Source organism: Neophocaena asiaeorientalis, unplaced genomic scaffold (assembly GCF_003031525.2).
Source record: "Neophocaena asiaeorientalis asiaeorientalis breed wild unplaced genomic scaffold, Neophocaena_asiaeorientalis_V1.1 scaffold134, whole genome shotgun sequence".
In the NCBI taxonomy this organism is placed as follows: Eukaryota; Metazoa; Chordata; class Mammalia; order Artiodactyla; family Phocoenidae; genus Neophocaena; species Neophocaena asiaeorientalis.
This window is the reverse complement of record NW_020185339.1, coordinates 12,459,697-12,485,406: the sequence shown is the minus strand read 5'-3', so window position 1 is coordinate 12,485,406 and position 25,710 is coordinate 12,459,697. Positions and strand designations below refer to the sequence as shown.

The 25,710-nt window shown below is 35.5% G+C and overlaps 1 protein-coding gene across 5 annotated transcripts in view; it reads left to right on the top strand.

Moving 5' to 3' along the window:
- CNOT2 (CCR4-NOT transcription complex subunit 2) overlaps positions 1–25,710 on the top strand; it is a 110,961-nt gene that overhangs the window by 45,451 nt on the left and 39,800 nt on the right. For 4 of the 5 annotated variants that reach the window (XM_024736975.1, XM_024736976.1, XM_024736978.1 and 1 more), the window contains exon 3: positions 19,904–20,026. In XM_024736975.1, the coding sequence (XP_024592743.1) occupies positions 19,904–20,026 (123 nt within the window). Of the gene's footprint in view, positions 1–9,676; positions 9,735–19,903; positions 20,027–25,710 lie in introns of all 5 variants that reach the window. The other variant, XM_024736977.1, reaches the window with a different exon arrangement.

Genomic DNA, 25,710 nt, shown 5'->3' with positions numbered 1-25,710 from the left:
ACTCTGTTGTTTGAATTTTGTTTTATTCTTTTTGTTTTTATATTTTTATTACATATATATTTCAGTATATAGGTGCATCTTTATGTATCATGTGGCAATTTTTTGAAAAGTGGTTCCCTATATTCTGTTATTTTGAATAGGAAAAAAAATAATGACTTTCCAGCCCACCCCAAACCGTAAACAATTTCCCAGATATTGCTAAAACACTCAACACCTATCTGACATTTCAGATATCTGACAATTCTGCATAATGTAAAGCATTTAAAACACAAGTTTCCTAATTATTTAACAATCAGTGGTGCACATACAAATTCATCTGGTACGTGTGCTTCCATTCAGTATGCAAGAGTATTGTACAATACTGTATACAAATTACATTTTTTTCTTTTGCACTGCAGTAAAAATTTAAACAAGCAATGAAGTACCCCATTTCTTTTATTATAAGTGACAACACATTGTTGAAAATTTTTATCTTTCTGCTATCAGGATGTATTTTACAACTGATGGTATCTTAGAGTCATAGTTGTAACATAGCTTATAACCTTTTCTTGATAGCTTCTAGTATGATTGAAAACAGCACCAGCATCAAAGCACTTGGAATCTGATATATTACGTACATTAAAGATGCATAATAAAAAGAAAACTTAAAATGGAAAAGAATTTTTGAAAAATGAATACTTAGCAATTCAAGAGTTGTCAGAATAGGTCTAGCGCGTAGAACAGAGAGACGGAGGCTTTAGACATCCTTGCTGTTTGGCCCTGGGTTAAGGTGAGCAAGAGTGAGCTGAGGAAGGAATTTGTTCAAAAATAAGTACCTGAAATCAGTGAACTGGTTCACAGTTTATTGCTCTTGAAACTCTTGGAAACAAATGGCTGTAGCCACAGGATGAAGGAAGGGGAATAAAAAATCTCAAATTGGTGACTGTTAAGTTGTCTTCACTCGCAGTTATACAATTCCTGCTAAAATGAGATCGCTTTTGTAATTGCACTTTAAATGTGATGCTTCTGCTCATGTCACGATCGTATTATCAGCTGCAAAAGTTATTTTGACTCCATGACCTAAATATTTGTTTCAAATAAATTTTGACGTTTATTTGTCATCCATGGCTCATCTTTTTCTTCTTCCTCTGGCCAACCAAAAACATCAAATTAAATGAATTCCCAAGTTCCTCGTTGGTTGGTTTATTACGTGATGCTAACAATGTTGGTCTTTCTTTGAGTGCATTATATGTTCTGATACCTTTTTACTCATCTTCTGAAATCATCAAATGAGATGACATTTGTTTTCCACAAAGCAGGTTTCACTAAGGTACATGGTTCTACGGCACCCTTAGTATCTTAGTAATTTTTTCACAGTGCCCCTGGGCCAACAGAAATGTTAACAGTTTTGTTAAATTAAGTAATTAGGTCTAAACCACTTACGTAGTTCAGGTGGTATCTGATATCTGACAGATATCTGATATCTGACGTGTTCCCTGAGAAGATTTAAAATATCTGGCGGCATCCTTTTGTCTTCACTGTGGTGCTCCTTTGGGAACTTAGCTCTAGGCTTTTACATGTGAAATATTGTTTTCTCTTTCAGAAATACATTTTATATTTAAATAATTTGCCCCAATCATGAATATGGAATGTGTTCATCATTAAATAGAAAGTTAAAACATTAGTGTAGATACTTCTATCAATCAGAAAATATAGAAGCAAAGTTACTATTTTTTTAATTGAAGTATAGTTGATTTACAGTGTTGTGTTAATTACTGCTGTACAGCAAAGTGATTCAGTTATACATATATATACTTTTTTAAAAATACTCTTTTCCAAAAAAAAAAAAATACTCTTTTCCGTTATAGTTTATCATAGGATATTGAATATTATTCTCTCTGCTATACAGTAGGACCTTGATGTTTATTCATCCTATTGGATATATACCTATATATCAATGTATATGTCGATATATATAAAAGCTTACATCTGCTAACCCCAACCTCCCCCTCCATCCCTCCCCCAGCCCCTGCCCCCTTGGTAACCACCAGTCTGTTCTCTGTGTCTGTGATTCTTTTTCATAGACAGGTTCATTTGTGTCATATTTTCGATTCCACATTTAAGTGATATCATATGGTATTTGTCTTTCTCTTTCTGCCTGACTTAGTATGATGATCTCTAGTTGCATCCATGTTGCTGCAAATGGCATTATTTCAGTCTTTTTTATGGCTGAGTAGTATTCCATTGCATATATGTACCACGTCTTCTTTATCCATTCATCTGTTGATGGACAGATGTTTCCATGTCTTGGCTATTGTAAATAGTGCTACTATGAACATGGGGGTGCATGTGTCTTCTTGAATTACAGTTTTGTCAGGGTATATGCCCAGGAGTAGGATTCCTGGATCATATGGCAACTTGAGGAACCTCCATAGTGTTTTCCATAGTGGCTGCACCAATTTATATTCCCACCACAGTGTGAGAGTGTTCCCTTTTCTCCACACCCTCTCCAGCATTTATTATTTGTAGACTTTTTAATGATGGCTATTCTGATTGGTGTGAGGTAGTACCTCACTGTAGTTTTGATTTGCATTACTCTAGTAATCAGCAATGATGAGTATCTTTTCATGTGCATATTGGCCATCTGTACGTCTTCTTTGGAGAAATGTCTATTTAGGTCTTCTGCCCATTTTTTGATTTGATTTTGTTGTTATTGAATTGTATGAGCTGTTTGTATATTTTGGAAATTAAGCCCTTGTCGGTTGCATCATTTACAAATATTTTCTCACAGTCCCTAGGTTGTCTTTTCATTTTGTTTATGGTTTCCTTTGCTGTGCAAAAGCTTGTAAGCTTGATTAGGTCCCATTTGTTTATTTTTGCTTTTATTTCTATTGCTTTGGGAGACTGACCTAAGAAAACACTGGTGCATAGTTACCTTTTAAAATATAATCTCAGGCCTTACTTAGATTCTGGGATGATTGCACTGATGGTGACAGCTTAGTTCTTTGTTTTTTTAATTTTTCTGAATTCCCATATAAAAATAGAACAACTAGATAGAAAACCAAAACCCATGAAAACATTTGTAACAAAAACTGGGGATGAAATATCTCCATGAACCTCAAAATATAAGCAGGTGAAAGTCTAACAAAAGACCTAAATTTATCAGTTTTTATGCATGAGAACATAGAAGCATTGGGGTGTATGGACCTGGGCATAGAAGCACCTCAAAGTGGTGAAGAGACATTTTGAAAGTGGTAAGTGTGATTAGCCAATTTGAAATTGGGGAGGTTTTGCCCACTTTATTAGATCAGGGTTAAGGGACCTGTGGTGAGGCCTAAAGTGACTTGAGCTGCCTAGCTCTGAACTCTCAAGACTGACCCACCAGTGCTCCCTTCCAAGACCCTGTTGAGAAGTTTCTGGGAGTGGAATCAAAATTGAGCAGGATAGGGACAACAGGGACAGAGGAAAGAGAAGGAGCAGATTCAAGTGGGAGAGGGGAACAGAGCCAAGAAAACCTCAGCAAACTTGCCATTGTACTTTTAGAGACTGCATGAAAACAACAGAAGAAGGAGCTTTATGAAGTTAGAGAAGTTTTCTGAACCATGTCGTAGTCTCAAATTTTATGAAAATTAAATTCACAAAAGGTCTTCTAGGAATATGTTTAGGTGTGTTTATACCAATTTTGAGTCCCATCAACAGTGTTCATATTGATCTGAAATTTAATAATGTCAAATTTAAAAATTTTCAAATTTATTGAGGTTGTTTGAGACATATTTCCCTATTGAAATTAAAAGAAAATATTCTCATGTCTTTTTAAAGATTTTTAATTTTGTCTTTCATGTTTAAATCTTTCTGAGATTGATTTTTGTATATGGTTTGAGGAGACCAAATTCCTTTTCTTGGCATAAAGATAATCAATTATATTAGCATCATGTATTGATTTTGTTCTTTCTTCCTCCTAATCAGCAGTGCTCTGTTATAAATCAGTTCGTTTATATTTGTGGGTCTGTTTCTTATATCTATTTTATTACTTTGATGTGTTTGTCTCTGCCTGCACCAGTGTCCCACATTCTCAACTAATATAGCTTTGTGTTAAATCTTCATGTCTGTCTCTCCACCTTGGTCTTTATTATTGTCTTCACTTTCTTGGCCTTTTGTTCAGTGACAGATTTAGAATTTGAAAAAAAAAAAAAGTCATTGTGTTTACAAGTGGAATTTTATTGATTTCATTTTTATTTGGGGAAGAAATGATATGTTTATGTTATTCTTCCTCTCCCTGAATTCATACACTGAGGTCTTCTGTATTTTCTCTCAATAAAGTTGTCTTTTTTTTAATAATGGAATTATAAATCTTAGTCAGAGTTATACATAAGTACTTTTGTTGCTTTTTTTGGTAAATTGTATTTTTAAAATTATATTTTATAGATGTTACTGTTATATTGACATACAGTTGACTTTTAAACTTGATTACTGTTTTTATGGCTGCATCGGGTCTTAGTGTGGCACACGGGGTCTTCGTTGAGGCATGCAGGATCTTCCGTTGTGGTGTGGGCTCTTTGTCGAGGGGTGCGGGCTTCTCTCTAGTTGTGGTGCGCGGGCTCCAGGGCGCACGGGGTCCAGAGTACGTGGGCTCTGTAGTTTGCGGTTCTAAGGCTCTCTGGTTGAGGGGCATGAGCTAAGTAGTTGTGCTCGGGCTTAGTTGCCTCGCGGCATGTGGGATCTTAGTTCCCCAACCAGGGATCAAACCCGTGTCCCCTTCATTGGAACATGGATTCTTTACCACTGGACCACCAGGGAAGTCCCTAAATTTTTATTCTTATAATTTATCTGTAGGTTATTTGTGGGGTAGGTTCTTTCATGTAAATAAATATATCATCTGGAAATTCCAGTTTTGATACTTTACAATTTTTATAACTTGCGTTTCTTTTCAGAACTCACTCATTTCTGATACAAGGTTGAGTAGAAGTGTTAGTAGTAGGAATCTTTCTCTTGTTACTTGTCTTACAAACTTTTATCACCAGTAAATATGATGTTTGATGCAGGTTTTGGGTTTTTTTTGTAGATATTCTTTATCAGGATTAAGAAATTATTCATAATGCTACCTATTTAAATATTTATATTAAATATTTATATTTAAATATTAATAATATTTAAATATTCTTAAATATTTTTTAGCATCTTTTTTCATCCGTAAGATTGTTGACTGTGTGCCTTTTCATCTTATTTGTCACCCTTGCTTTAAATTTATTTTTTGTTTTATACTCATCAATTTATACTCTTTAAGTTATTGATATTTCCTTTTATTCCTTATGGTTTGTTTTACTGTTCTTTAGTCTTAAGTGTTTTTAATTTTCCAAACTTATGAGGCTTTTCTAATTATCTTCATATTGCTGACTTCTCACATATTCTGCTGTAGCTAGAGAATGTGATCAGTATGATATCAATTATTTGTTTACTTACTTGAACAAAATGCATATTGACCAGTTGGCAGGTGTATTGCTCTGTTTCCATTAGATCAAGTTCGTTAATCTTGTCTGTCTTCTATACCCACATATTTATCATTATTTTTCACATTTTTACCATGATTTTGTTTAGATTTCGACTCTAATATATCTTCTTTTATTTATTTAATCATTTTATACATGCTTATGTTTAATATGTGATAAATCCAGCAGCTGAAAGTTGCCACAGATCATTCTCATGTCTTTTGCTTCTTCTGGTTCTCACTTATGATACCTTGATTCCTTGTAGGTGTGTAAGTTACCATTTTATGTTTCTTAGAAATCTGTGTGACTTCTTTGAGGACTAGATGAAAAGACATTTTTCCCAAGGGGATTTGTGTTTGCTTTTGCCAGTGCCTAAGACACTACCAATCCAGGAGGTTGTTTTTTTTTCCTTCCTTCCCTTCTTTCTTTATAGTATCATTTTCCTTCTACTTGAAGGACTTTAAATTTTTTTAAAGCTTTTTAAGTTATGTGTAACATAGACAACATTAAAATCATTAAATTTTTATTTAAGAATTTTGCGTTTTGTGATTCCTTTCACTGCCTGTCACCTTACCTTAGTTCCTTGAAAGTCTGAGTCATGATCTTCAAGATAACCCCTTTAAAAAGAAAGTTGGGCTTCCCTGGTGGCGCAGTGGTTGAGAGTCCGCCTGCCGATGCAGGGGAGGCGGGTTCATGCCCCGGTCCGGGAAGATCCCACATGCCACGGAGCGGCTGGGCCTGTGAGCCATGGCCGCTGAGCCTGCGCGTCCAGAGCCTGTGCTCCGCGACGGGAGAGGCCACAACAGTGAGAGGCCCGCGTACTGCAAAAAAATAAAAAAATAAAAATAAAAAAAGAAAGTTTACCTAACCCACAATTGTCATGTCAATCCACAGTTCTTTTTTTTTTTTTTTTTGGCCGTGCTGCGTGGCACGTGGGATCCCAGTTCCCCAGCCTGGGATCAAACCTGCGCCCCCCGCAGTGGAAGCATGGAGTCTTAACCACTGGACCGCCAGGGAAGTCCCAGTCCACAGTTCTTTTAGTTGAGCTTCTTTTATCTCTGCTTGAATATGGGCATACTGATGACATACTTCAAAAATTCCCCACCTATAATCTTTAGGATCTAGTTTCTTCAAGCACTTTACTTTAGGGCCACTTTTAGGGTTAGAGTAGATGAATCTACCTGGTTCTCAATTTCACATGCCCTCTAAACATAAGTCAAGTCATATTCACCCTAAACTATCACATCCTAGAATAGGACAGGTTTTTGGGATATTCCAATACCTAAGATAAAAAAATATGATAGTGTGTGACATTTGTTTCTCCGGAGCAATTCAGTTTTTCCACAGGTAGAGAGGTAGGGTAGAGGGGTGGTTCTTAAGTCTGACTGACAGTGTTCTGTAAGCAGGTTAAGGAAAGAAAGCGGAGGATCCCACAGCTCAGAATGTAGGTCTTCACCTCTCAATTTTCAAGCCCATGCCTCACCCTCACCTATGCTTCGGCTAACTTCTAAAATTTGGAGTCTATCCACTTGGGTTTTTGTGGAGATTAAATCTTTAGTATCTTACTGGGGTTGCAGGGACTGGGTATTCTTCATGATAACTGTGATAGAGAAATATTTTCAATCTAATGAGAGTCCATAGGCCCTACCCTTCTGTGCCTCAATTTGAGGTAAAAGTACATCTTACAGGGGTTTTGTTATGATTAAGTGAGGTAATATATATAAAGTGCTTTGAGTAGTACCTATCATTTGATAAACTCTCAACACATATTAGTGCTTATTTGTACCAGGCCCACTGTGTTAGGCTGCTCTAGTAGTACACTGTTCTCAAGGAGTGCATATTCCCATGGACTACAGTGCAACCCAGTGGCTCTAAGTAGTATAATTCTTCTAGTGGGATTTTTTGATAGAAAAGAGATGTGTGTTGTCTCATCATATTAAACTGTTAAGTCTGAAATACTCGTGAAATAACTTTTTTTATAAAGGTAATCTAACTTGAGAAAAAGTTTGGGAAATAGAAAAAAAAATTTTCATCTCCAAATCCTTATTTGGTACTTCTCGTGGCATGACATTCTAGCCACTGAAGGTGTCTGTTAGTCTATTAGGTATTTTGGAAGTGGTTGTCAATTTCAGTGGGAAAAGGCATAAAACAACTTTATTCATATGTTTCAGAAATGCAAAAATTAACATTAATTTTTGACATAATTCCATTAATTTTTAAAATAATTGTTATGCTCATAAAATTTTCACATGTACTGTAAGCACTGCAGTGATGGGTTACTGTCAAATAACGCTCAAGTAACAGCATGTGTGGAGTAAGAGGAGGACACGTTCATGTTATGGGCCTACTCAGTGCCAGGCACTGTTCCAGATTCTGTGGAGACAGAAGTGAACAAAGAGACGAAATAAATAAATAAATTCTGTTCTCGTGGAGCTGATGTTTTAGAGTATATGAGGACATTAAATAAAATAAATAAAATGCATTGTGTATTATATTTTGATACATGCTATGGAGGAAAAATTAAAACAGGAAAGGGGATAGAGAGTGCCTAAGGGGTTGGGGAAAAGGACAGTATACTTTTAAATAGAATAAACAGTGAAGTCCTCACTAGGATGGCTCAGTATATGAGTATGGTGAGGTGAAGCCATGTAGATACCTAAAAAGAAAGCATTCTTGAATGGTACAAGAAGTACAAAGGTCTGAAGACAGGAGTATGCCTTTTGTGTTTGAGGAATAGCCAGGGGAGTGGGGCAGTCGGGCAGGAACACAATAAGAGAAGGGAGAAATGGTAGGAGATTGCAGGTAATGAAGGGTAAGTTCACTAAGGCCTGGAGGCCAGAGTAATGGTGCAGGAGCATTGTAAGTGTGTTTTCTTCTTTACTTCTTTTGATTTGTGATGTTCTTTATTCTGAGCATCAAATGGATAAAGTACATAAGGGTATAAATGTAAATATATTTAGCGCATTACCTTGTAGATGCTCACTGAATAATGTTTACTGAATTAATTTATATGGCAAGCTGTTTAGAAGTATTTTAAAAGTCCTGTGTTCCCTTGCTAAAGGAATACTTTTTATTTTTAATTGCTTCATATAACATAATTTAGGATTCTGATACTTCACTATATGTAATTTACTGTTTTAAAACATTTGCCACCTCCAATAATATTTGTTATTGAGTAGATGTTATCTTTAAATAACTTAAATGAGCATCTATTTTTATTAGCTTTAGTAGTCATAATAATCAGAGTCTAGTTTCCTCTGAATCAGTAATTTACTTTTTATATTATAAAGTGAGGATTCACATTCTCATAAAAGTCACAGTTTAAGTCCTGTATTTAGATTTATTTCTTTAAAAGTCTATGATTTTTTTATCATCTAGTTTGATTAACGTTATTTTAGTTGAGGGGGTCCTTATTTGCTTTTATCAGAGTGGAACACTTTTGAAAAATTAGTTTCCTCCCAAGGAATATACTTTTTTTTTGGCCATGCTGCACAGCTTGCAAGATCTTAGTTCCCTGACCAGGGATCAAACCCCGGCCCCCAGCAGAAGTGCGGAGTCCTAACCGCTGGACTTGACAGGAAATTCCCCCAAGGAATATCCTTATACCGAAAGTTATCCCTGGGTTTTGAAAAGCTCATTGGCCCACTTGTAGGAATTTAAATATCAATACATCCAAATAGCCCAGCTGGCATTTTGCTGGCTGATGGTATTAATGTTAATGCGTATGAGAGCCTTAGATTTAATGTTGAGTGCTTAGGAGAGCAAGAAAGTATTCAAGGGGCAGATAGGCAGAGTATTTTAACATAATTGTCTTGCACGTTTTTATGGTGGCCAGGTGAGCCCTATCCTCATTTTCTGTGTGCAAGTTTATAGAAAGCTCTACTTGTGTGATTCACCCCCCACCCTCTTTGTTTTGATTAGCACTTTGAATCAGTCTGAGGTGAATCTGGGGTTGGGGAATGATGAAGAGGTGAACAGGGAGTCATAATGTTGAAACTGGACATTCAGATCTTTATAGCATGATTTCCTTATTTTTCAAAGAGCGGAAGAATCCCATCGTTTATCATGTTCTGGTTGGACTCCTTTCTTATCGTTTGCTGGAGTTTGAACTTCAGAGCTATGGTGTCAACCCTGCTGTAGTATCTCAGGGGCGCTTCTAGTGTGGGGCTGGTGCCATGGCTCACCCTCCAACCTTTCCTTCTTCACTTCAGCCTCCAGCCCTGAGCTTTCCAATCCCCAGAGTAGCCAATGTTGAAAGAAATTGCACAGGTAAGTAGGTGGTGGGAAAGACCGGGGGAAAAATGGTGCTGTCATCAGTATTTTAAGGGTGGATGTTGGGCCATTTTGTTAGTTTAAAAATATAGTGTTTCTTATAAATTATTTTTTTCATAAAATTATCTCATAAATTATTAAAGTCCTAGTGTTCTAAGAAATAATTTCATTTCTTATTAGTTAGATGTGAAAGAGGGAAAACCTTAAACTGAATAAACCATTAATGTTGTAATACAAAGGAAGTTTGTTAGATTTTTTTAAAACTTCATATTCTCCACAGAGTATAGCAGGACCAGAAAACTCATGTTCAGAAAAGAAGCTAAGAGAAAAAGTCAGGGAAAGCATAAATCCATAGACTAAAAATTTTGCTACGTTTAACTTGGTATCAGAAGGAGGCATATTTTAGTTTCCTTCCACTAGCTTTAGACATGCTGTTCTTCCCTTTCCCAAAGTTTCAGGCAAGTAGCTATATTTTTAAAATTTGAAAGAATAGAAATTTCAAACATCTTTTTCCTTGAAATCTAGACAGGAAGACTAGAACATTTCTACCCATCTCTAGATTTGAGGTTAACAAAGATAAGTATAGAAGCGGTGAAGGCACAATATCTGGTACAAAGTTCAGCAAACATTTGTTGAGTGAACAAGCTCACCCAAATTGTGTGTGTGTGTGTAAAATGCTAACACTCCTGTCGTTTTCTGCTTGTGTTCCTTGTATCCGAAATCATGATCTAACAATACAGATTTTTTTTTCTTAATGCAGAATTTTTAGAAATAGTTCTATAGCAGTGTAGCCCTGGGTCTGCACTACTTTGCTCACAAATAAATACTATCATTTTAGGTTCTTCTCAGAAAGACTTCAAAAATTGTTTCTTGGGCTTCCCTGGTGGCGCAGTGGTTGAGAGTCCGCCTGCCGATGCTGGGGCCGCGGGTTCGTGCCCTGGTCCGGGAGGATCCCATGTGCCGCGGAGCAGCTGGGCCCGTGAGCCGTGGCCACTGAGCCTGCGCGTCTGGAGCCTGTGCTCCACAACGGGAGAGGCCACAGCAGTGAGGGGCCCCTGTACCGCAAAAAAAAAAATTTGTTTCTTTAGTTCTCCCAGATCTATCCCATGTAATTCTTATTCACGTTATTTCTAGATTCTTTTGCACATAACAAGACATTCAAAATTATACCCAGGAAAAATAGAATATAGCCTGTGATGGCTAACATTTCTTCAGAGAAAGTGTGTCAGGATTAAAGAGATTGGGGCACCAAATATTTGGCATTTCAAGTCTCAAAGCAGGGCCTCAAAATACAGAATCCTCAGCAGTTTCTCTCTCCTTTCCTCTAAGTTCGAGCATTTCTTAAATTTATTGGGAGGCTTGTAGAAATCCATATCCCCCAGCAAAGCAGACCATCCATCAGTTTCTTATGGATTCCCGCCCTCTGTCCTCTGCATTAAGGAGCGCTCCCCACCCCCACCTCTGACACTGGTGTAAGATAGTCAACCTCATTAAAAACATTTCCTTCATACTTAGAGGATTTGTTTTATATTCTAAACTTATGGGCTTTCTACTGTTATATGTTCTTCCACTTGTAATTTATAAATTTATATCTTAATATTTAAGGATAAAATATTGCTTATTTTAATTTTAGGCCCTATTGTGTGAGTTCTCAAATCTAACTTATTGGTCATAAGGCATACCATTTATAGTTGGCTCTTCAGTTAATATATGATGGTGTGCTTTTTTTACGGTTAGCACTTTTTGAGTTATTAGTGTTTTGATTTTAGGATGATGCACGTGTCTTTTAAAGCTTATATGTTGGTGGTTATAAGTTTGAATCTGTATGAGGCATATTGATACAGGCAACTTTAAAAATTTGAAAAACCACAAAATCTGTTTCTTCAAGTTGAAGCATGCACAACATATTCTCCCTAGATCAAAGTCAGACTGATCAGGAGCGCTGATAGGCCTTTTGGTAATACTCTTTAGAGGGTTTGTAGATTTGGTGGGGGCACACCCTAAGGTATGGTGTACATGGTTTGGGGAATGTCATCTCAGTAAAGCAGCTTCAGGTACCAGATTTCAGTAAACAGTTTTTGGATTAGGAAGAGTGATGTGTTTTCATCGCTCTCCTGGCATGCCCTCTCTATCTTTTTATCAAATGGGAGCTACCCTGTTTTGTGGGGGATGATATCTCTTATGAAGTATTCCTGTAACCCCTGTACAGAACTCTGTGCCAAAATATTTAACTACTCTCCAAAATAATGATTGTTGATATGTTCCTATAAGCCCCTAGTTTCCTGCTGAATCACATTTCCGGTCAGTTTCCTTTGCATCTACCTGTTAACTGCCTTTTCAGTATTCATTAAGCCTTTTATTGCTCATTTATCAGGCAGTCTGCATTTACTAAAACTATGAAATGAATTGCTTTTATTTCCGTATCAATTTAAGTTGATGAATTTAGAAATTATCAATTTAAAATGTACCTAAATCTTCACTTTTTTTAGATCCATACTAAGTAGATTAGTAAACTATTCATTATACATTTATTTATATTATATCAAGCCACAGTATTCTAGAACTAGCAGGACTTCAAGAGTAGTATGTTTTTTAATAGGAGGAAAGATCATTCTTTTCCTAAAGACTTCCAGATATTAAATTCTTTGTTCTTTGAGGAGCTAGATTTATTTTCTAATGTAAGTGCCTTTCTCTCCTTTATTTAATCCCATTTCTTTTCTTTTCTTTCTTTTTTTTTTTTTAGTGTTTTCCGAAACGAAATAAAATTAGGATTATTTATAACAGTTGTGAAGTAGGATTGGTAGCTCAGAATCCTATTACCAAAAAATACCACTAAAACAAATTCCTTGGGTTATAAATATTTCTAGGTGGTAGTATATCATATTTGATATAGGTGTACAGTATTCTAGTTCCATAGATTTTGGGCAGTGTCTCAGTGGATTTGACCTATCAGCTTTTCCCTCTAAAAGTCAGTAATAAAGATAACCAGAGTATCTTCAGATATTATGACTTCTCATGATTGGTTTCAATTTTGATTGACTACATCTTGATAAAGGCAGATAAATGTTAATGGAAATTGACTGTGATTTTTATTAATTTTCTGCCTGCTTTATAAACAACAGAGAACTTGTGTGTATATGTATGGGTGTGAAGTGTTTGCTGATAGTGAATATGAAATTGGGAGGGAAAAGTAAGAAGTCAAATTTTGTATTCAGCAATCAGAGTGAAATAGTAAAATCTCCATTAGGGAAACAGTAGTAAAAGAGCAGTCCTGTCACCCCCAACCCCCACCTACATTTGGTTCTCTTTACCCTTTATAATACAAGGTGGATGCATACTCTGTTCCTAAAGATGAAAAGTTGCTGGCTATAGAAAAGTCTTCGTACTTCAGTGTTGTGAAAGAGTTGATTTTATGATGGGACACGTGTATCAGCATGTTAACAGTAAAACTCCTGGCTACTTTAGAAATAGAATCACAAGAAAAAGTTGCCATCAGGGATTTGGTCTTGTTTTAACCCAATTGGTAAACATATTCTACTCGTTTAATGCTACAGTGTCTATTTCAGTAGCTTACAACAAAAATTTAGAGTTTTGTAATAACCATTCTAATTCCTTGAATGATTAAATTATGTTCACTGTATTTTGAAAGTAAAAATATTAGTTAATTTGGAACATGGAAATAGTAATTACTTTTTAATTGGTGTAGTGGTGGTGTTCTTTCTTTTAAGCATAATTTTATTCTAAAATTAATGTTGCTTTCTCTAAAATAGATATGATCAGTCTGGTAGAGACTAGCTTTTGTTTCACATACCTCTGTCCAGGCAGTTCATTCTCATTCTTCCGCTAAAGAGATCTTTTTTTGACATGCGCAAATATTTGATGTGGCACCCTCTGCTTACCATTGTTTACTGCAAAGTAAGCCCCGCACCCCTTTTTGCCCTTTACTGCTTCTTCCGTCATGAAGCTTACAGTTTGGGGAGAATACAAACATTAAACTATTAGTTGTATCTCTGAGAGTCAGTGTACTATCGTGGCTAAAAGTAGGGACTCTAACAGATTGTCTGGGATCATATCCTGTCTCTGTCAATTATCAGATGTGGAATCTTGGGCACATTAGATATGTGACCTTGGGCAAGTTACCCAACTTCTCCAGTTCTCAGTTTTCTCATCTAAAAATGAAGACTAAATAAGTAAATACATGAGGATTACATACATGTTTATATAGTTATTACTAAGTAAATTATGAAGATTATATAAATACATTTTGAAACATTTGGAGTATATTGCCTGGCATAGTAAGTGGTTAATAAAAGTTTTTTCTTATTATTGTATAATTATAGTTATGATAAAGTATTTTCAATGACTGCAAGCCAGGGGTCCTGATTCAGTATGAAAGTTTCAAAGAGTGGGAGAAAGAGCATTCTAAGTAGAGGTATCAGTCTATGCAAAGGTCTGGAGGTGGAAGAGAACTTGTGTTTGAGTAACTGAAGGTGTGGCAGTAGTTTAGTGGTGGCAGGGGACCTGTGGAGACAGTTAAGGTCAGAGAGGTTACATAGGGCCTTAATAAGCCTTATTACTGATTTGGAAAGCTGATGAGGCATTTCAGTCAGCAGAGCCATGGCTGTTAAATTTTTATTTTAAAAATTTACTTGGCTGATGTGGGAGAGTAAATTTGAGGGGAATGAGAATGGATTAATAAAGACCTGATTGAAGGATATTGGAAATGCTTGTTCTCAGAAATGACAGAGATGGAAAGATATGGATGATTTCAATAAATATTTAGAGTTAATCTGCTCAGCTTGAGTTTTAATTGTTGAAGATGTCAGGGGTTACAGATGGCATTTTCCAGAGATTATCATGTACAGGAACAACTGTGAATAACCCAAACTAAGCTGAGGCATAAGGTTGTTGTTGGATTTTGAGATAATTACTGCTGCAAAATTATGTTAAGGTCATGATCTCAGGAATATTGGTCTGCATCCTTTAGGGGAAATTAACAAGAAATACGAGAGTAGGAAAGTGTCAAAGTCATTGTAGTGGTTATGAATATGACATCATAGTAAAGTGTTAGTTGAGGGAAGTCTTCACCTAGATTTTTGTACCTGGCTTTCCCGTCTATATCCTTGCCCTCTTAACCTGGCATTGAAATTTAACCTATTTTTCCTTACCACCTATCCTTACCACCTATCATTGTCCTTCCAGACATCCTCCTTGTTGGCTGTATTAAAAGTTTTGTGTTTCTGAACTTATGCCTGCTGTTTCTTATGCCAAAGTTTGCTTCATCTCCCACCCTACACTCTTCTTCTTTTTTTAAAAAAATTTTTTTAACAAATTTAAATATTTGTTCAAATATTACTTTATAAGACCTTTCAGTTGTTTCCCTCAGATAGAGTTAGATATTCCCTTATTTGTGTTCCCAAAACACCTGTACAGATTTTCATACTGTAATTGTTTATTTACAGGTGTTTCTCCTAACTAGGCTGTGAGCTTGTTCAAGACTTGGGGCTGTTACTCAGCTTTTGTGTTCATTAGCACAGTTTTTGGCATAATTCATATAGGAAACCCTCAGCATGTTCACTGAAATGTGAAGGGAGATCAGTCAAAGGGCTAAAAAAAAATCTAGTCCATAGCTTAAACTAAGAAGGTGATAGGTAGAATGGCAAAAAACAAATGTGAAAGCCACTGTGAAGAAAGGTTAGAATGTGATGATAATGCAGAACAGAACAGGAGAAAGTAACTCGGAAAGTCAGTTTTAAATATTACTGATTTCATTTATTAAAATGCACTTCTCATACAGAAATGTCTAGCAGCACTTTAAAATATGCTGCTGGAACGTTAAGACTGGAGATAGATTTCAAAATCAAACTATATTTGTTTGCTATCAGGAAAAGGACCGCTCTGCTATGGGATGTGTTTCTGTTCCCTGAGAATAGGATTCCATGCCTGGGCCAGCATGCCACATGATAGACAATAAATGATTTTAGAGTAAGTTCCTCTCCAGAGGTCTTGCTAAAGGAAAATTGTGCAAGATTATATACCGCCCATCCTGCCTTGGATATGATCTATTTTTCACCCTTTCCTGTCTACCTATCTATCTACTTATTTATCTATCTATCTAAATTTATTTTTGAAGTTTCACTTGTAAAGTGTCCTATTTTGTTTCTGTGACCATTTAAAAAGCTCCAGGCCTTGCCTCTTATTCTTTCCCTTTTGTAATTACCGTTCATCCCACCTGGATCAGGGACCACTTTACCCATCTTTGAAGTTGTTGGTTAAGATTATCTCAAGTTTGAGGTTTTATGAATTCTCTGTGAGTATTCTGAGTTACTGCATTTGGCTTTGAAATATTATATTTATATATTAAGAATGTTAGACCTTAGGAACTCATAGCCAGTCCTAATTAAGTAATGAAGGTGTTTACTGGGAACAGCCAGCCAACTTAGTGCTTCCATTCTGCTTGTCAGTTTAATTCCTCTCTACTACATTTTGAGGCCAACTCTTTTTTGGGGAGCGGGGGGTTGTCAGGCTAATAGAAAGAATTAGTGTAAGCTAACATGTGTGTGTGTATCCTGATTAGTTCTTATGGAATCAAAGCAAGTGTTAAATGTCTTAGTTACATGTTTTAGATCTGTATTCAAAAAAGACTTAAGAAACATTGCTTTTGGTACAACATATTTCATGTATTTTTCTTGGTGAAATCTCAGTTTTTACTTCTCCTTTGTTAAAACATGTGATACGAGAGTTGAGAGAGAAGGTGGTCAGTTAACAGAATTGATATAAGCCCTTTATATGTTTGCTTGAAGAAAGCTGACAAATTGTATATACCAAATATCTGAACAAATTTTATATGTAATGTAGAATGAAGTATGATTTTGTTTTTAAATTAGTATTTTAAATTTCTGTTTATCAAATTGACTTTAATATATGTGATATAACCAGTAATTTTAATATATTTCAGTACAGTGTTGACATATCCCCTACCACTATCACTGTAGTCTGAGCCACCATCTCTCACCAACCTGTTTCCCTGCTTCCACTCTTGTCCCCTCTTTTGTCCATTCCTTACAGAGTAGCTACACTCATATTAAATATATACATAAATAAAATATGCCAAATTATGTCACTTAAACTGCCCACAGATCCTCTCTCTCTCTTTTTTTTTTTGACTGCATCGTGCAGCTTGTGAGATCTTAGTTCCCCTACCAGGTGTTGAACCTGGGCCCATGGCAGTGAAAGCACCGAGTCCTAACCACTGGACCACCAGGGAATTCCCCCAAATCCTCTCTTGACTTCTCATTTCACATAGAATAAAATCCAGAGTTCCCCAGGCCTGCAAGACACATGATCTGCTCACACTAGTATCTCTGACTTCAGTTCCTGCCATCTTCCACTGAATTCATTCTGTTTGAGCCGCACCACTGAGGACCTTGTTCACTTTTGCACTGACTGCTCTTCCTGTCTTTAGCTAGTTAGTTCCTTTACTTCTCTGCTTCATTGTTACTTTCCTAGTTTCACCCTTCCTGGCTAGTCTAAAATACTTTTCTACTCCATTCCATCATTCTATATGGAATACAAGACACACCCTTTAAAATTAAATAAAACTATCTTTTTTTTTTTTTGACTGAGTTGGGTCTTTGTTGCTGTGCGCTGGCTTTCTCTAGCTGCAGCGAGCGGGGGCTACTCTTCCTTGTGGTGTGTGGGCTTCTCATTGCAGTGGCTTCTCTTGTTGCAGAGCATGGGCTCTAGGCGCACGGGCTGTAGGCATGTGGACTCAGTAGTTGTGGCTCACGGGCTCTAGAACGCAGTCTCAGTAGTTGTGGCACAGGGCTTAGTTGCTCCACGGCATGTGGGATCTTCCCGGACCAGGGCTCAAACCCGTGTCCCCTGCATTGGCAGGTGGATTCTTAACCACTGCGCCACCAGAGAAGCCCAAAATTAGCTTTTTTGTAAAACTTACTATGTTGTCCTCCTTTTTCTTTCTGATTTTGCCATGGATCCGAGAATTCTTTGTTTCATACCAGTACCAATCCCTGGGACTGGGGCTTGCATTTAAATGAAGGCAGAGTATTACACTCTTACCTCTTTTTTTTTTTTTTTTTTCCTGAAGTCATGTAAAAATAATTAGTATTTTCAGTGTTGTGTAATTTGTGTCGAAGCACACAAAACAAAAATGAAATTCTACATGTTTGTGTTTTCTCTCCCTCCCTCTGGCACACACACAGTGAGTCTGGGAAAATTTGGTATTGGTGAAAGAGAACATTTCTGTTTTCCTCTGTCTGAGGCATTTCACGTGTTTAGTTTTGCTTTCAAAACAGTAAAACCTCTTTGCACAATATTAGAATGAAGTTTTTTTATTCAGTACAATTAATTTCAATTTTAGGATTCTAAGAGTCTGTAATTGGTTTTGATGATGAATGTTACATCACAATTGTTAAGAGTTCACTTTGCATCCGTTTGACTTAACTTATGTACGTAAAATGTGATGAGAGATATCTTGGTACGCTCCTGAAATTTTAGTGAATTCTGCAAGTTTCATGCCATTTTCCTGTGTTTATCCTTTTTTTAGAATTAGAGCTCAGTAATAATTGTCCTTTAAAGAGAATTAAATGTATCCTTTTACAAAACAAACCTTTAAAATCTCATGTGTAAAGAGTCTTAATTTGCAGACTCTAAAGTGCTTTTTTCCACTGTTACTTTTCTGAAATAAAACTCACTAAAAAACCTCTCTTTCCTATTAGGGACTACTTAGAGGGGCTTAGAGGCTAGGCATGAGGGATCCTACCTAGTCCCTAAAATTACATTCAGAGTTATAGAAGTCCTTGCCTGAGATTCACCAGGGAGTCCACTGCCCAAAGAAGATAAAGTATGTTCTAACAAATTAATAGATCCTTGAAAATATCTTTCTGTATTTCACACCTAAAGAGATATATAGCCTAAAAACATACAGCAAAGCAGTGGTTAAGTTGTCTTCAGACTGGTATTCATATTTAACTGAATAGCTTTTTCTCAGACTTCAACAGGAAGAATACTTAAATATTTGAGTTTCTTACAGATTTAACAAGGAACTTAAAATATAAAGCAATTATTAAGTAACATAGGTGTTTTCAACAAACTTGCACATCAAATTTAGCCTTAAAATCTGCAGTATACCAATTCACCATGTCTACTGATTAACAGCAGTAACTACAGTGTTTCATTTTGAAATGAGAAGTAAAAGAAAGTTCCTTTTTTCTTACAGTGGAAGAAAATACCGTTATTCATAATGAGTGTACCAGACAGATGTCAAATTTGATGAGTTTTTCCCCATTTTTTTTGTGAAAAAATATAGTCACTGTGTATTCTAGTCTTTACAAGTCTATCATGACATTTCAGTTTACTTTGATCTACAGAGTACTATTAGGGATAAGACACATTGACCTTAATTAAATAACCTGTCAGTTGATAGTTTTGGAAGCTTTATACAGGTCACCTTATGGAAAAAAATAAAATAAAAATTAGCACAGATTTAGTAATTATCTTGATGAGGGCTCAAAATTACTCGTGTTGGATATGGTAAAGACTTAAAAAGCAAAAGAGTAAGCAGGTTATGTAGTAGAGATCATAAATTTATACCAGGATGATGAGTGAAAAAATTATCCTACTATTACATGAGTGAGAGCTTGTGGCTTGAGATAAGATTTCCAGTGTGCCATTATACATGGACTCAAAAAGTGCTATATCTCAGTAAACTTAGATTGTAAGTGAAGATGATATGCTCTGGAAAGCATAATTTAAAAAGTAGGTATAACAATGACAAAGACACTAATGTTGAAGATGCATGTGAAAATTTTGAATAATTAAACCCAAACTTAATTTTAAAAAAATCTTTGTATGGGAAAATTATATTGGGTTGCCAATTTTCAAGAATAAGTAATATTTTTTCTTTTAAAATAATTGGAATCATTGCATGTGACAGACTTTAAGTTTCTCCTCTTGATTTCAGGGCCTGAAAGTAAACATTTACTACTACATTGTTATGACTTTCTCACCTGTATCATTAATTCTTAGTTGATCTGTTTCTTTATCTTAGCAATGCTCCCTTCATTTTATGTTTTCCACATAGGAGTAAGATAAAGCCTGACATTTTCCAAAACATTATTCTTGATAAAAGTAATATTTTTGTTTAGGTGACAAACAGCATGTTTGGTGCTTCAAGAAAGAAGTTTGTAGAGGGGGTCGACAGTGACTACCATGATGAAAACATGTACTACAGCCAGTCTTCTATGTTTCCGCATCGGTCAGAAAAAGATGTAAGTTAACCCGTTAAGCTGTGTTTACTCAATAGTATATGTCTGTCTCTTTCTGATTCCTGAAAAGCAGTATATGAACTGTAGAGTACCACCTTTGGTTGAGTGACTGTGTTTTAGGCATAGTGCTAGGCCCTGGGGATACAAAGATGATGAGCTTTCTTAAATTCTTATTGGAGACAAAATACTGTATGATTCTCAAGTTGAGATATGGTAATACTGTGGTAGGAAGTACTCAAAAGACATGGGGTAAACAAGGTATTACTTCTAGAACATCGATTGTTTTTTTAATTTGTGAAATAACTTGTTTTTATATTAAAACAACACTTTTATAAAGAGCAGAAAGCTGATTTGTACAGATTTAAAGATATAATGTCAGGCTGCAATGAAACCTTTCCTTTGCTTTCTGTTATTCTGGTTATAATCCTAGACCTCAGATAGGCAGACCATCTCTCCTCTGTTAGCTATAGGTATGCTACAATAGAAAAGTTTTGAAGAACTGTATTCAAAAACATGGAAGATGATATATTATAGAAGTATGAGTTAAATGCTTTGGAAGGTTAGTAGTTCAGTAATCCCTTTTGGAATGAAAGGATTTAGAACACAGCCAAGTCATAATTAGCAAATAGATAAAATATTTTAAAATAAATTCCATTGTTGTTTTCAAATTCTGGTAAGCCACTTTAAATTATACGCTATATACTGTAGTCAAACCAGTTGCATTCTTGTTCTTTGTACCTGCCCAACTTTTTTTCCCCTTTCAAACTTTTATAAATTTGCTATTCCTAATTTCCCTGTCTATACAGCAATTTACTCTAGATATTAATCTAATGAGATTCTTTCTGATGTTTTAAAACACTTTTAAAATTCTAAGTTTTGTAACAAATGCTATCATTTTTCATTAAAGTTGATCATTAGTAAATTACTTCCTGTGTCTTAGAATTTCACACATAGGCTTACTCAAGGTTTAAGTTAGAATTTTGGTGGGGTTTTGTTTTGTTTTGTTTTCCTGTTTTGGTGATATTCCCCTTCTCCCCCCCACCGTACGCGGGCCCCTCACTGCTGTGGCCTCGCCCGTCGCGGAGCACAGGCTCCGGACGCGCAGGCCCAGCGGCCATGGCCCACGGGCCCAGCCACTCCGCGGCACGCAGGATCCTCCCGGACTGGGGCACAAACCCGTGCCCCCTGCATCACCAGGCGGACTCCCAACTACTGCGCCACCAGGGAAGCCCTCCCCTTTATTTTTATTTGAAAATTGTGTTGTTTTGGCAACAAACTATCAAGTGCATTATTAGGACTCTTTTCAAATTTTGTGTTTGGTGGCTTTCTTGTGCAGTTGAATAGCTGACAGAATAATGTCATCTAATTAATTTTCTGTTATCTTACTGCCTTTCTAGCTAGTTGCTATTTGATGTAAATTATAACTGAATTATTTTTTACATAAATTTCTAAGTTTAAGATTTGATGTTATAGTTAAATAATTTGGGATGTCTTTCCGGTAGCATCATTGCAGAAACTAATGTGCATGTGTGTTACTGTGATTGTACAGTGCAAGTTAAGATTGATGCAAAAATGGTAGTGGAATATTACTTATTGATGAAAAGCATTCATTCTTATCAGGAAGATACAAAGCCTTCAAACTGAAATTCTTTAAAAAGTATGTGCAGAGAATGAATGACAGAGATGTCTATCTTCTAGGGAACAGAAATACTGTATTATATGTCAGAATTTTTTAGTCAGAATTATTACATACACTCATATACATATGTTGGTTACTATTCCAGATTAATTGTCACAGAAATAACAGAATGATTTGTTTCACAAAACTTTTTTTTTAAATTAATAAGGTAGTAAGACATGGAGATTAAAACAGGACAGATATGGGTTTGGATCTTGGCTTTGCCTATTAGCAAGAACTTCTCCAAGCCTCAGTTTTTTCTTCTGAAAATGGGAATAATAATATAGTAGCTACTTATAAATTTCTGTGTTGCTGGTACTTTTTTCATTACAAAATAGTAAGGGGTATTGCACAAACTTTAGAAAATATGTGTGGGGTCGGGGAGGGGGAAAATTACCAATAATGCTAGTCGGGAATAATTTACGGCTAAAATTTTGATTCTATACTTCACATATTTTTATTTCAAAATATATTAGTAGTTAAATCTCTGGGCCATATTGACATGTCTTTCACTAGAAAGTTTGCACCAATTTTTACTCTCATCAGCACTCTCTGTGCCCTTGAGAATACCAGCTTTTAAGTTTTTACAGATAGACAAAAGAAACTTACTGTTTTGATGTGCAGTAAAACATTGCTTAATTTACACACACACACACACACACACACACACAGGGCAATATGTCTTTTCCGTGTAGATGGCCTTTTTTTTTTTTTGATTCAATCCCTTAATTTATGTGAGAATCAATTATATTATTTATAAATAGCAAACAACACATACCTCAGGATCATTTAATGAACAATTTTACATGTAACCTAAACCATTATATACTATATATGCTAATACTATATATAATATATTGCATACATCTAATAATGTGTGCATATATATTTATAAGAATTGTTAATATACTTAATTTCAACTTAGTAATTAGTATAATTACTATCATCTGTTTTTCCCTTCTTTTTTTAACATCTTTATTGGAGTATAATTGCTTTAAGATGGTGTGTTAGTTTCTGCTTTATAACAAAGTGAATCAGTTATACATATACATATGTTCCCATATCTCTTCCCTCTTGCATCTCCCTCCGTCCCACCCTCCCTATCCCACCCCTCCAGGCGGTCACAGAGCATCGAGCTGATCTCCCTGTGCTATGCGGCTGCTTCCCGCTAGCTATCTACCTTACGTTTGGTAGTGTATATATGTCCATGCAACTCTCTCGCTTTGTCACAGTTTACCCTTCCCCTTCCCCATATCCTCAAGTCCATTCTGTAGTAGGTCTGTGTCTTTATTTCTGTCTTACCCCTAGGTTCTTCATGACATTTTTTTTTTCTTAAATTCCATATATATGTGTTAGCATACGGTATTTGTCTTTCTCTTTCTGACTTACTTCACTCTGTATGACAGACTCTAGGTCCATACACCTCATTACAAATAGCTCAATTTCGTTTCTTTTTATGGCTCAGTAATATTCCATTGCATATATGCATTTTTATTTCTTCCTTTGTGGATTACTGTTTTTGTGCCATTTTCTATTTCTCTGTTGAGCTGATGTCTTGTTTATTTGTCTGTGTTTTCCATATATTAAGGTTAATAACCTCTTGTCATAAGTAGTTTTTCAGTTTTTTGCTTTTAGGTTTTTTTAATATAAAATTATCATTTTTATTGAATTTGACTTATCAGTTTTGTGTGGGTTTTTTGGTTTTAATGTTTTCAGTTTTTGAGATCATACCTAGGAAGACTTTCCCCACCTACTTTCTTCTAGCATTTTTGTGCTTAATTCTACACATATAACTTACATTCATTAGATGTGTGTTTTGGATTAAGGTGTGAATTTTGTGGTGCCAGATTACCCTCCTCGTGCCACCCCCCCACCCCCATAAGGTTATCTGGTATCCAGTTGTCCCAACACTTTTTTTATAGTTTAGATCACAGGTTAGAAGACTTTTCCATAAAGAACCAGATAGTAAATATTTTAGACTTTGTGGGCCAAGAGGCTAAATAAAGGATAATATGTAGGTACTTATATAACCATTTAAAATGTGAAAAATCATTCTTAATTTATGTACCCTACAAATATAAGCAGTGTGCTGGATTTGGCCTGCATTCAGTAAATTGCCCACCCCTGAGTTAGACCATTCATTTATGGCTAATTGGAATTCTCCCTTATATATATACTAATGTCTGATTTTTTTGGCCTGTTTCTTAACTCTTGTTCTGTATATCATATTGACTCTTTGGAAGAACTACAACATAGTTGAATAGCTGTAGCTTTATAGGCAATTTTCACATCTTAGTCAGGTAAGGTCTTTCACATCCTTTACAAAAATGTTTTTGACTGTTGCACATTTATACTGATGTTTACCTTCTTTCAGAAGAGTACGTCTCTCTTCTGTTTCTGTTCTTTATGCCGTTTAAGAAGTAGGGTTTTATGGTTGCCGTTTTCATTACATTTTTCTAATTGGTTTTTACTGATATATGAAATAGTTTGTATGTGTATATATTTATTTTATAACTACCTTACAAAACTCTTTTTATTAGTTTTTGTTGATTGGGAGTATGGGCTCTGGACATCCTGTTTTATGAGTTTATATCTCAGTCACATGGTTTACTAGCTGTGTCCTTGGGCAGGTTACTCAGTCTCTGTATGTCTCAGTTTTCTCATCTATAAAATAAGAAAAATAGTACATGTCTAATGGGTGGTGGTTTTAAGGACTGAATGATAACTGTATGCAAAACTTATAGAAGACCAAATAGTAAGTATTAAATGTTGCTACTATAATGAATAATAATAACATTATGCCATGGATTCTTTTGGTTTTTTTAGTAGTTATATATATCATCTGCAGATAATGATTATATTGTGCTTTATAAGGCTTTTAAAGAGAAAAAATTTAAATATAATAAAATGACTGGGTTAATTTTGTATTCTTTTCCTTCCTGGCAACAGTGAGAAAATTATTTTAAATTGTAACTTACGATAAAGGAAAACTGGCCAGTAGTTGAGTGAATCTTTAAGCCAACTATCAAAAAAAAAACCCCAAAAGCAAAAAGACCCCCAAAACCTAACCAATTCCTGATTTACACTAACCATAGAGCATAAAACGTAATTGTTTCTTCATCATATGCATGGTTGTAGAAGTATTTGGTAAACTGTTCTTTATAAGATTGTGTGGATTAAATTGCTAAGTATTTCTTTAGGGCTACTTCATATTTTCCAAGGCCTTTTATTTCAAGAGATGCCTGTACATGTATGTGTCTTTCAAAAGAATGCTGAATTTGCTGTTTTTGAGGTATAAAAGTAATATAAATTACAGATATATTACTTAAATGTTTTCACAAGATTAAGTAAATCGTAGGCAGATGTGGGCTTGATTTCTCCCTTTCCCTTTTCCTTTTTTGAATCTTAGCACTGTCATTTATTAGCTCTGTGGCTTTGGGAAAGTTATATGACCTCTTCTGTGCCTTGGTTTCCTTATCTATATGTAAAGCATGGATACTGATAGTTCGTGTATCATGTAATTGTGTGATTTTTAATTATAATCTTTTTTTGGAGACTTATAGAAAATGAAAAACATTCATATAAGACACAATAGACAACTCTTTGGGAGCGGTATAATCTAAGCAATTTTAGGGTTTTCTTAAAAACTATATCTGTATTTTGATTGCTAATGTATTTTCTAGTCTTTTGAGTCTTTGTTGCACTCATTTGGTGATTCTTAAGCATAATCATTTTAGACACACAAACTTGTGGGAACCTCTTTTCCCTTGTTTTAGTATGTGCTATAAAGACATGAAATGTAGCACCTATCCTTACTTTAAAAAAAAAAAAAAACTCATGAAACTGATTAGAGTAGACTACTTCCTTGTTTTGACAAATGGCAACCATTTTCAGCTCGTACCTAACTTTCATACTTGTGTTAGCCTACAGCAATTATGGCAACTAGGATTTCTCTCAGGCCAATTTATAATAAATATTTTGTTAAAATCTAGTATAAAATAAGGATACC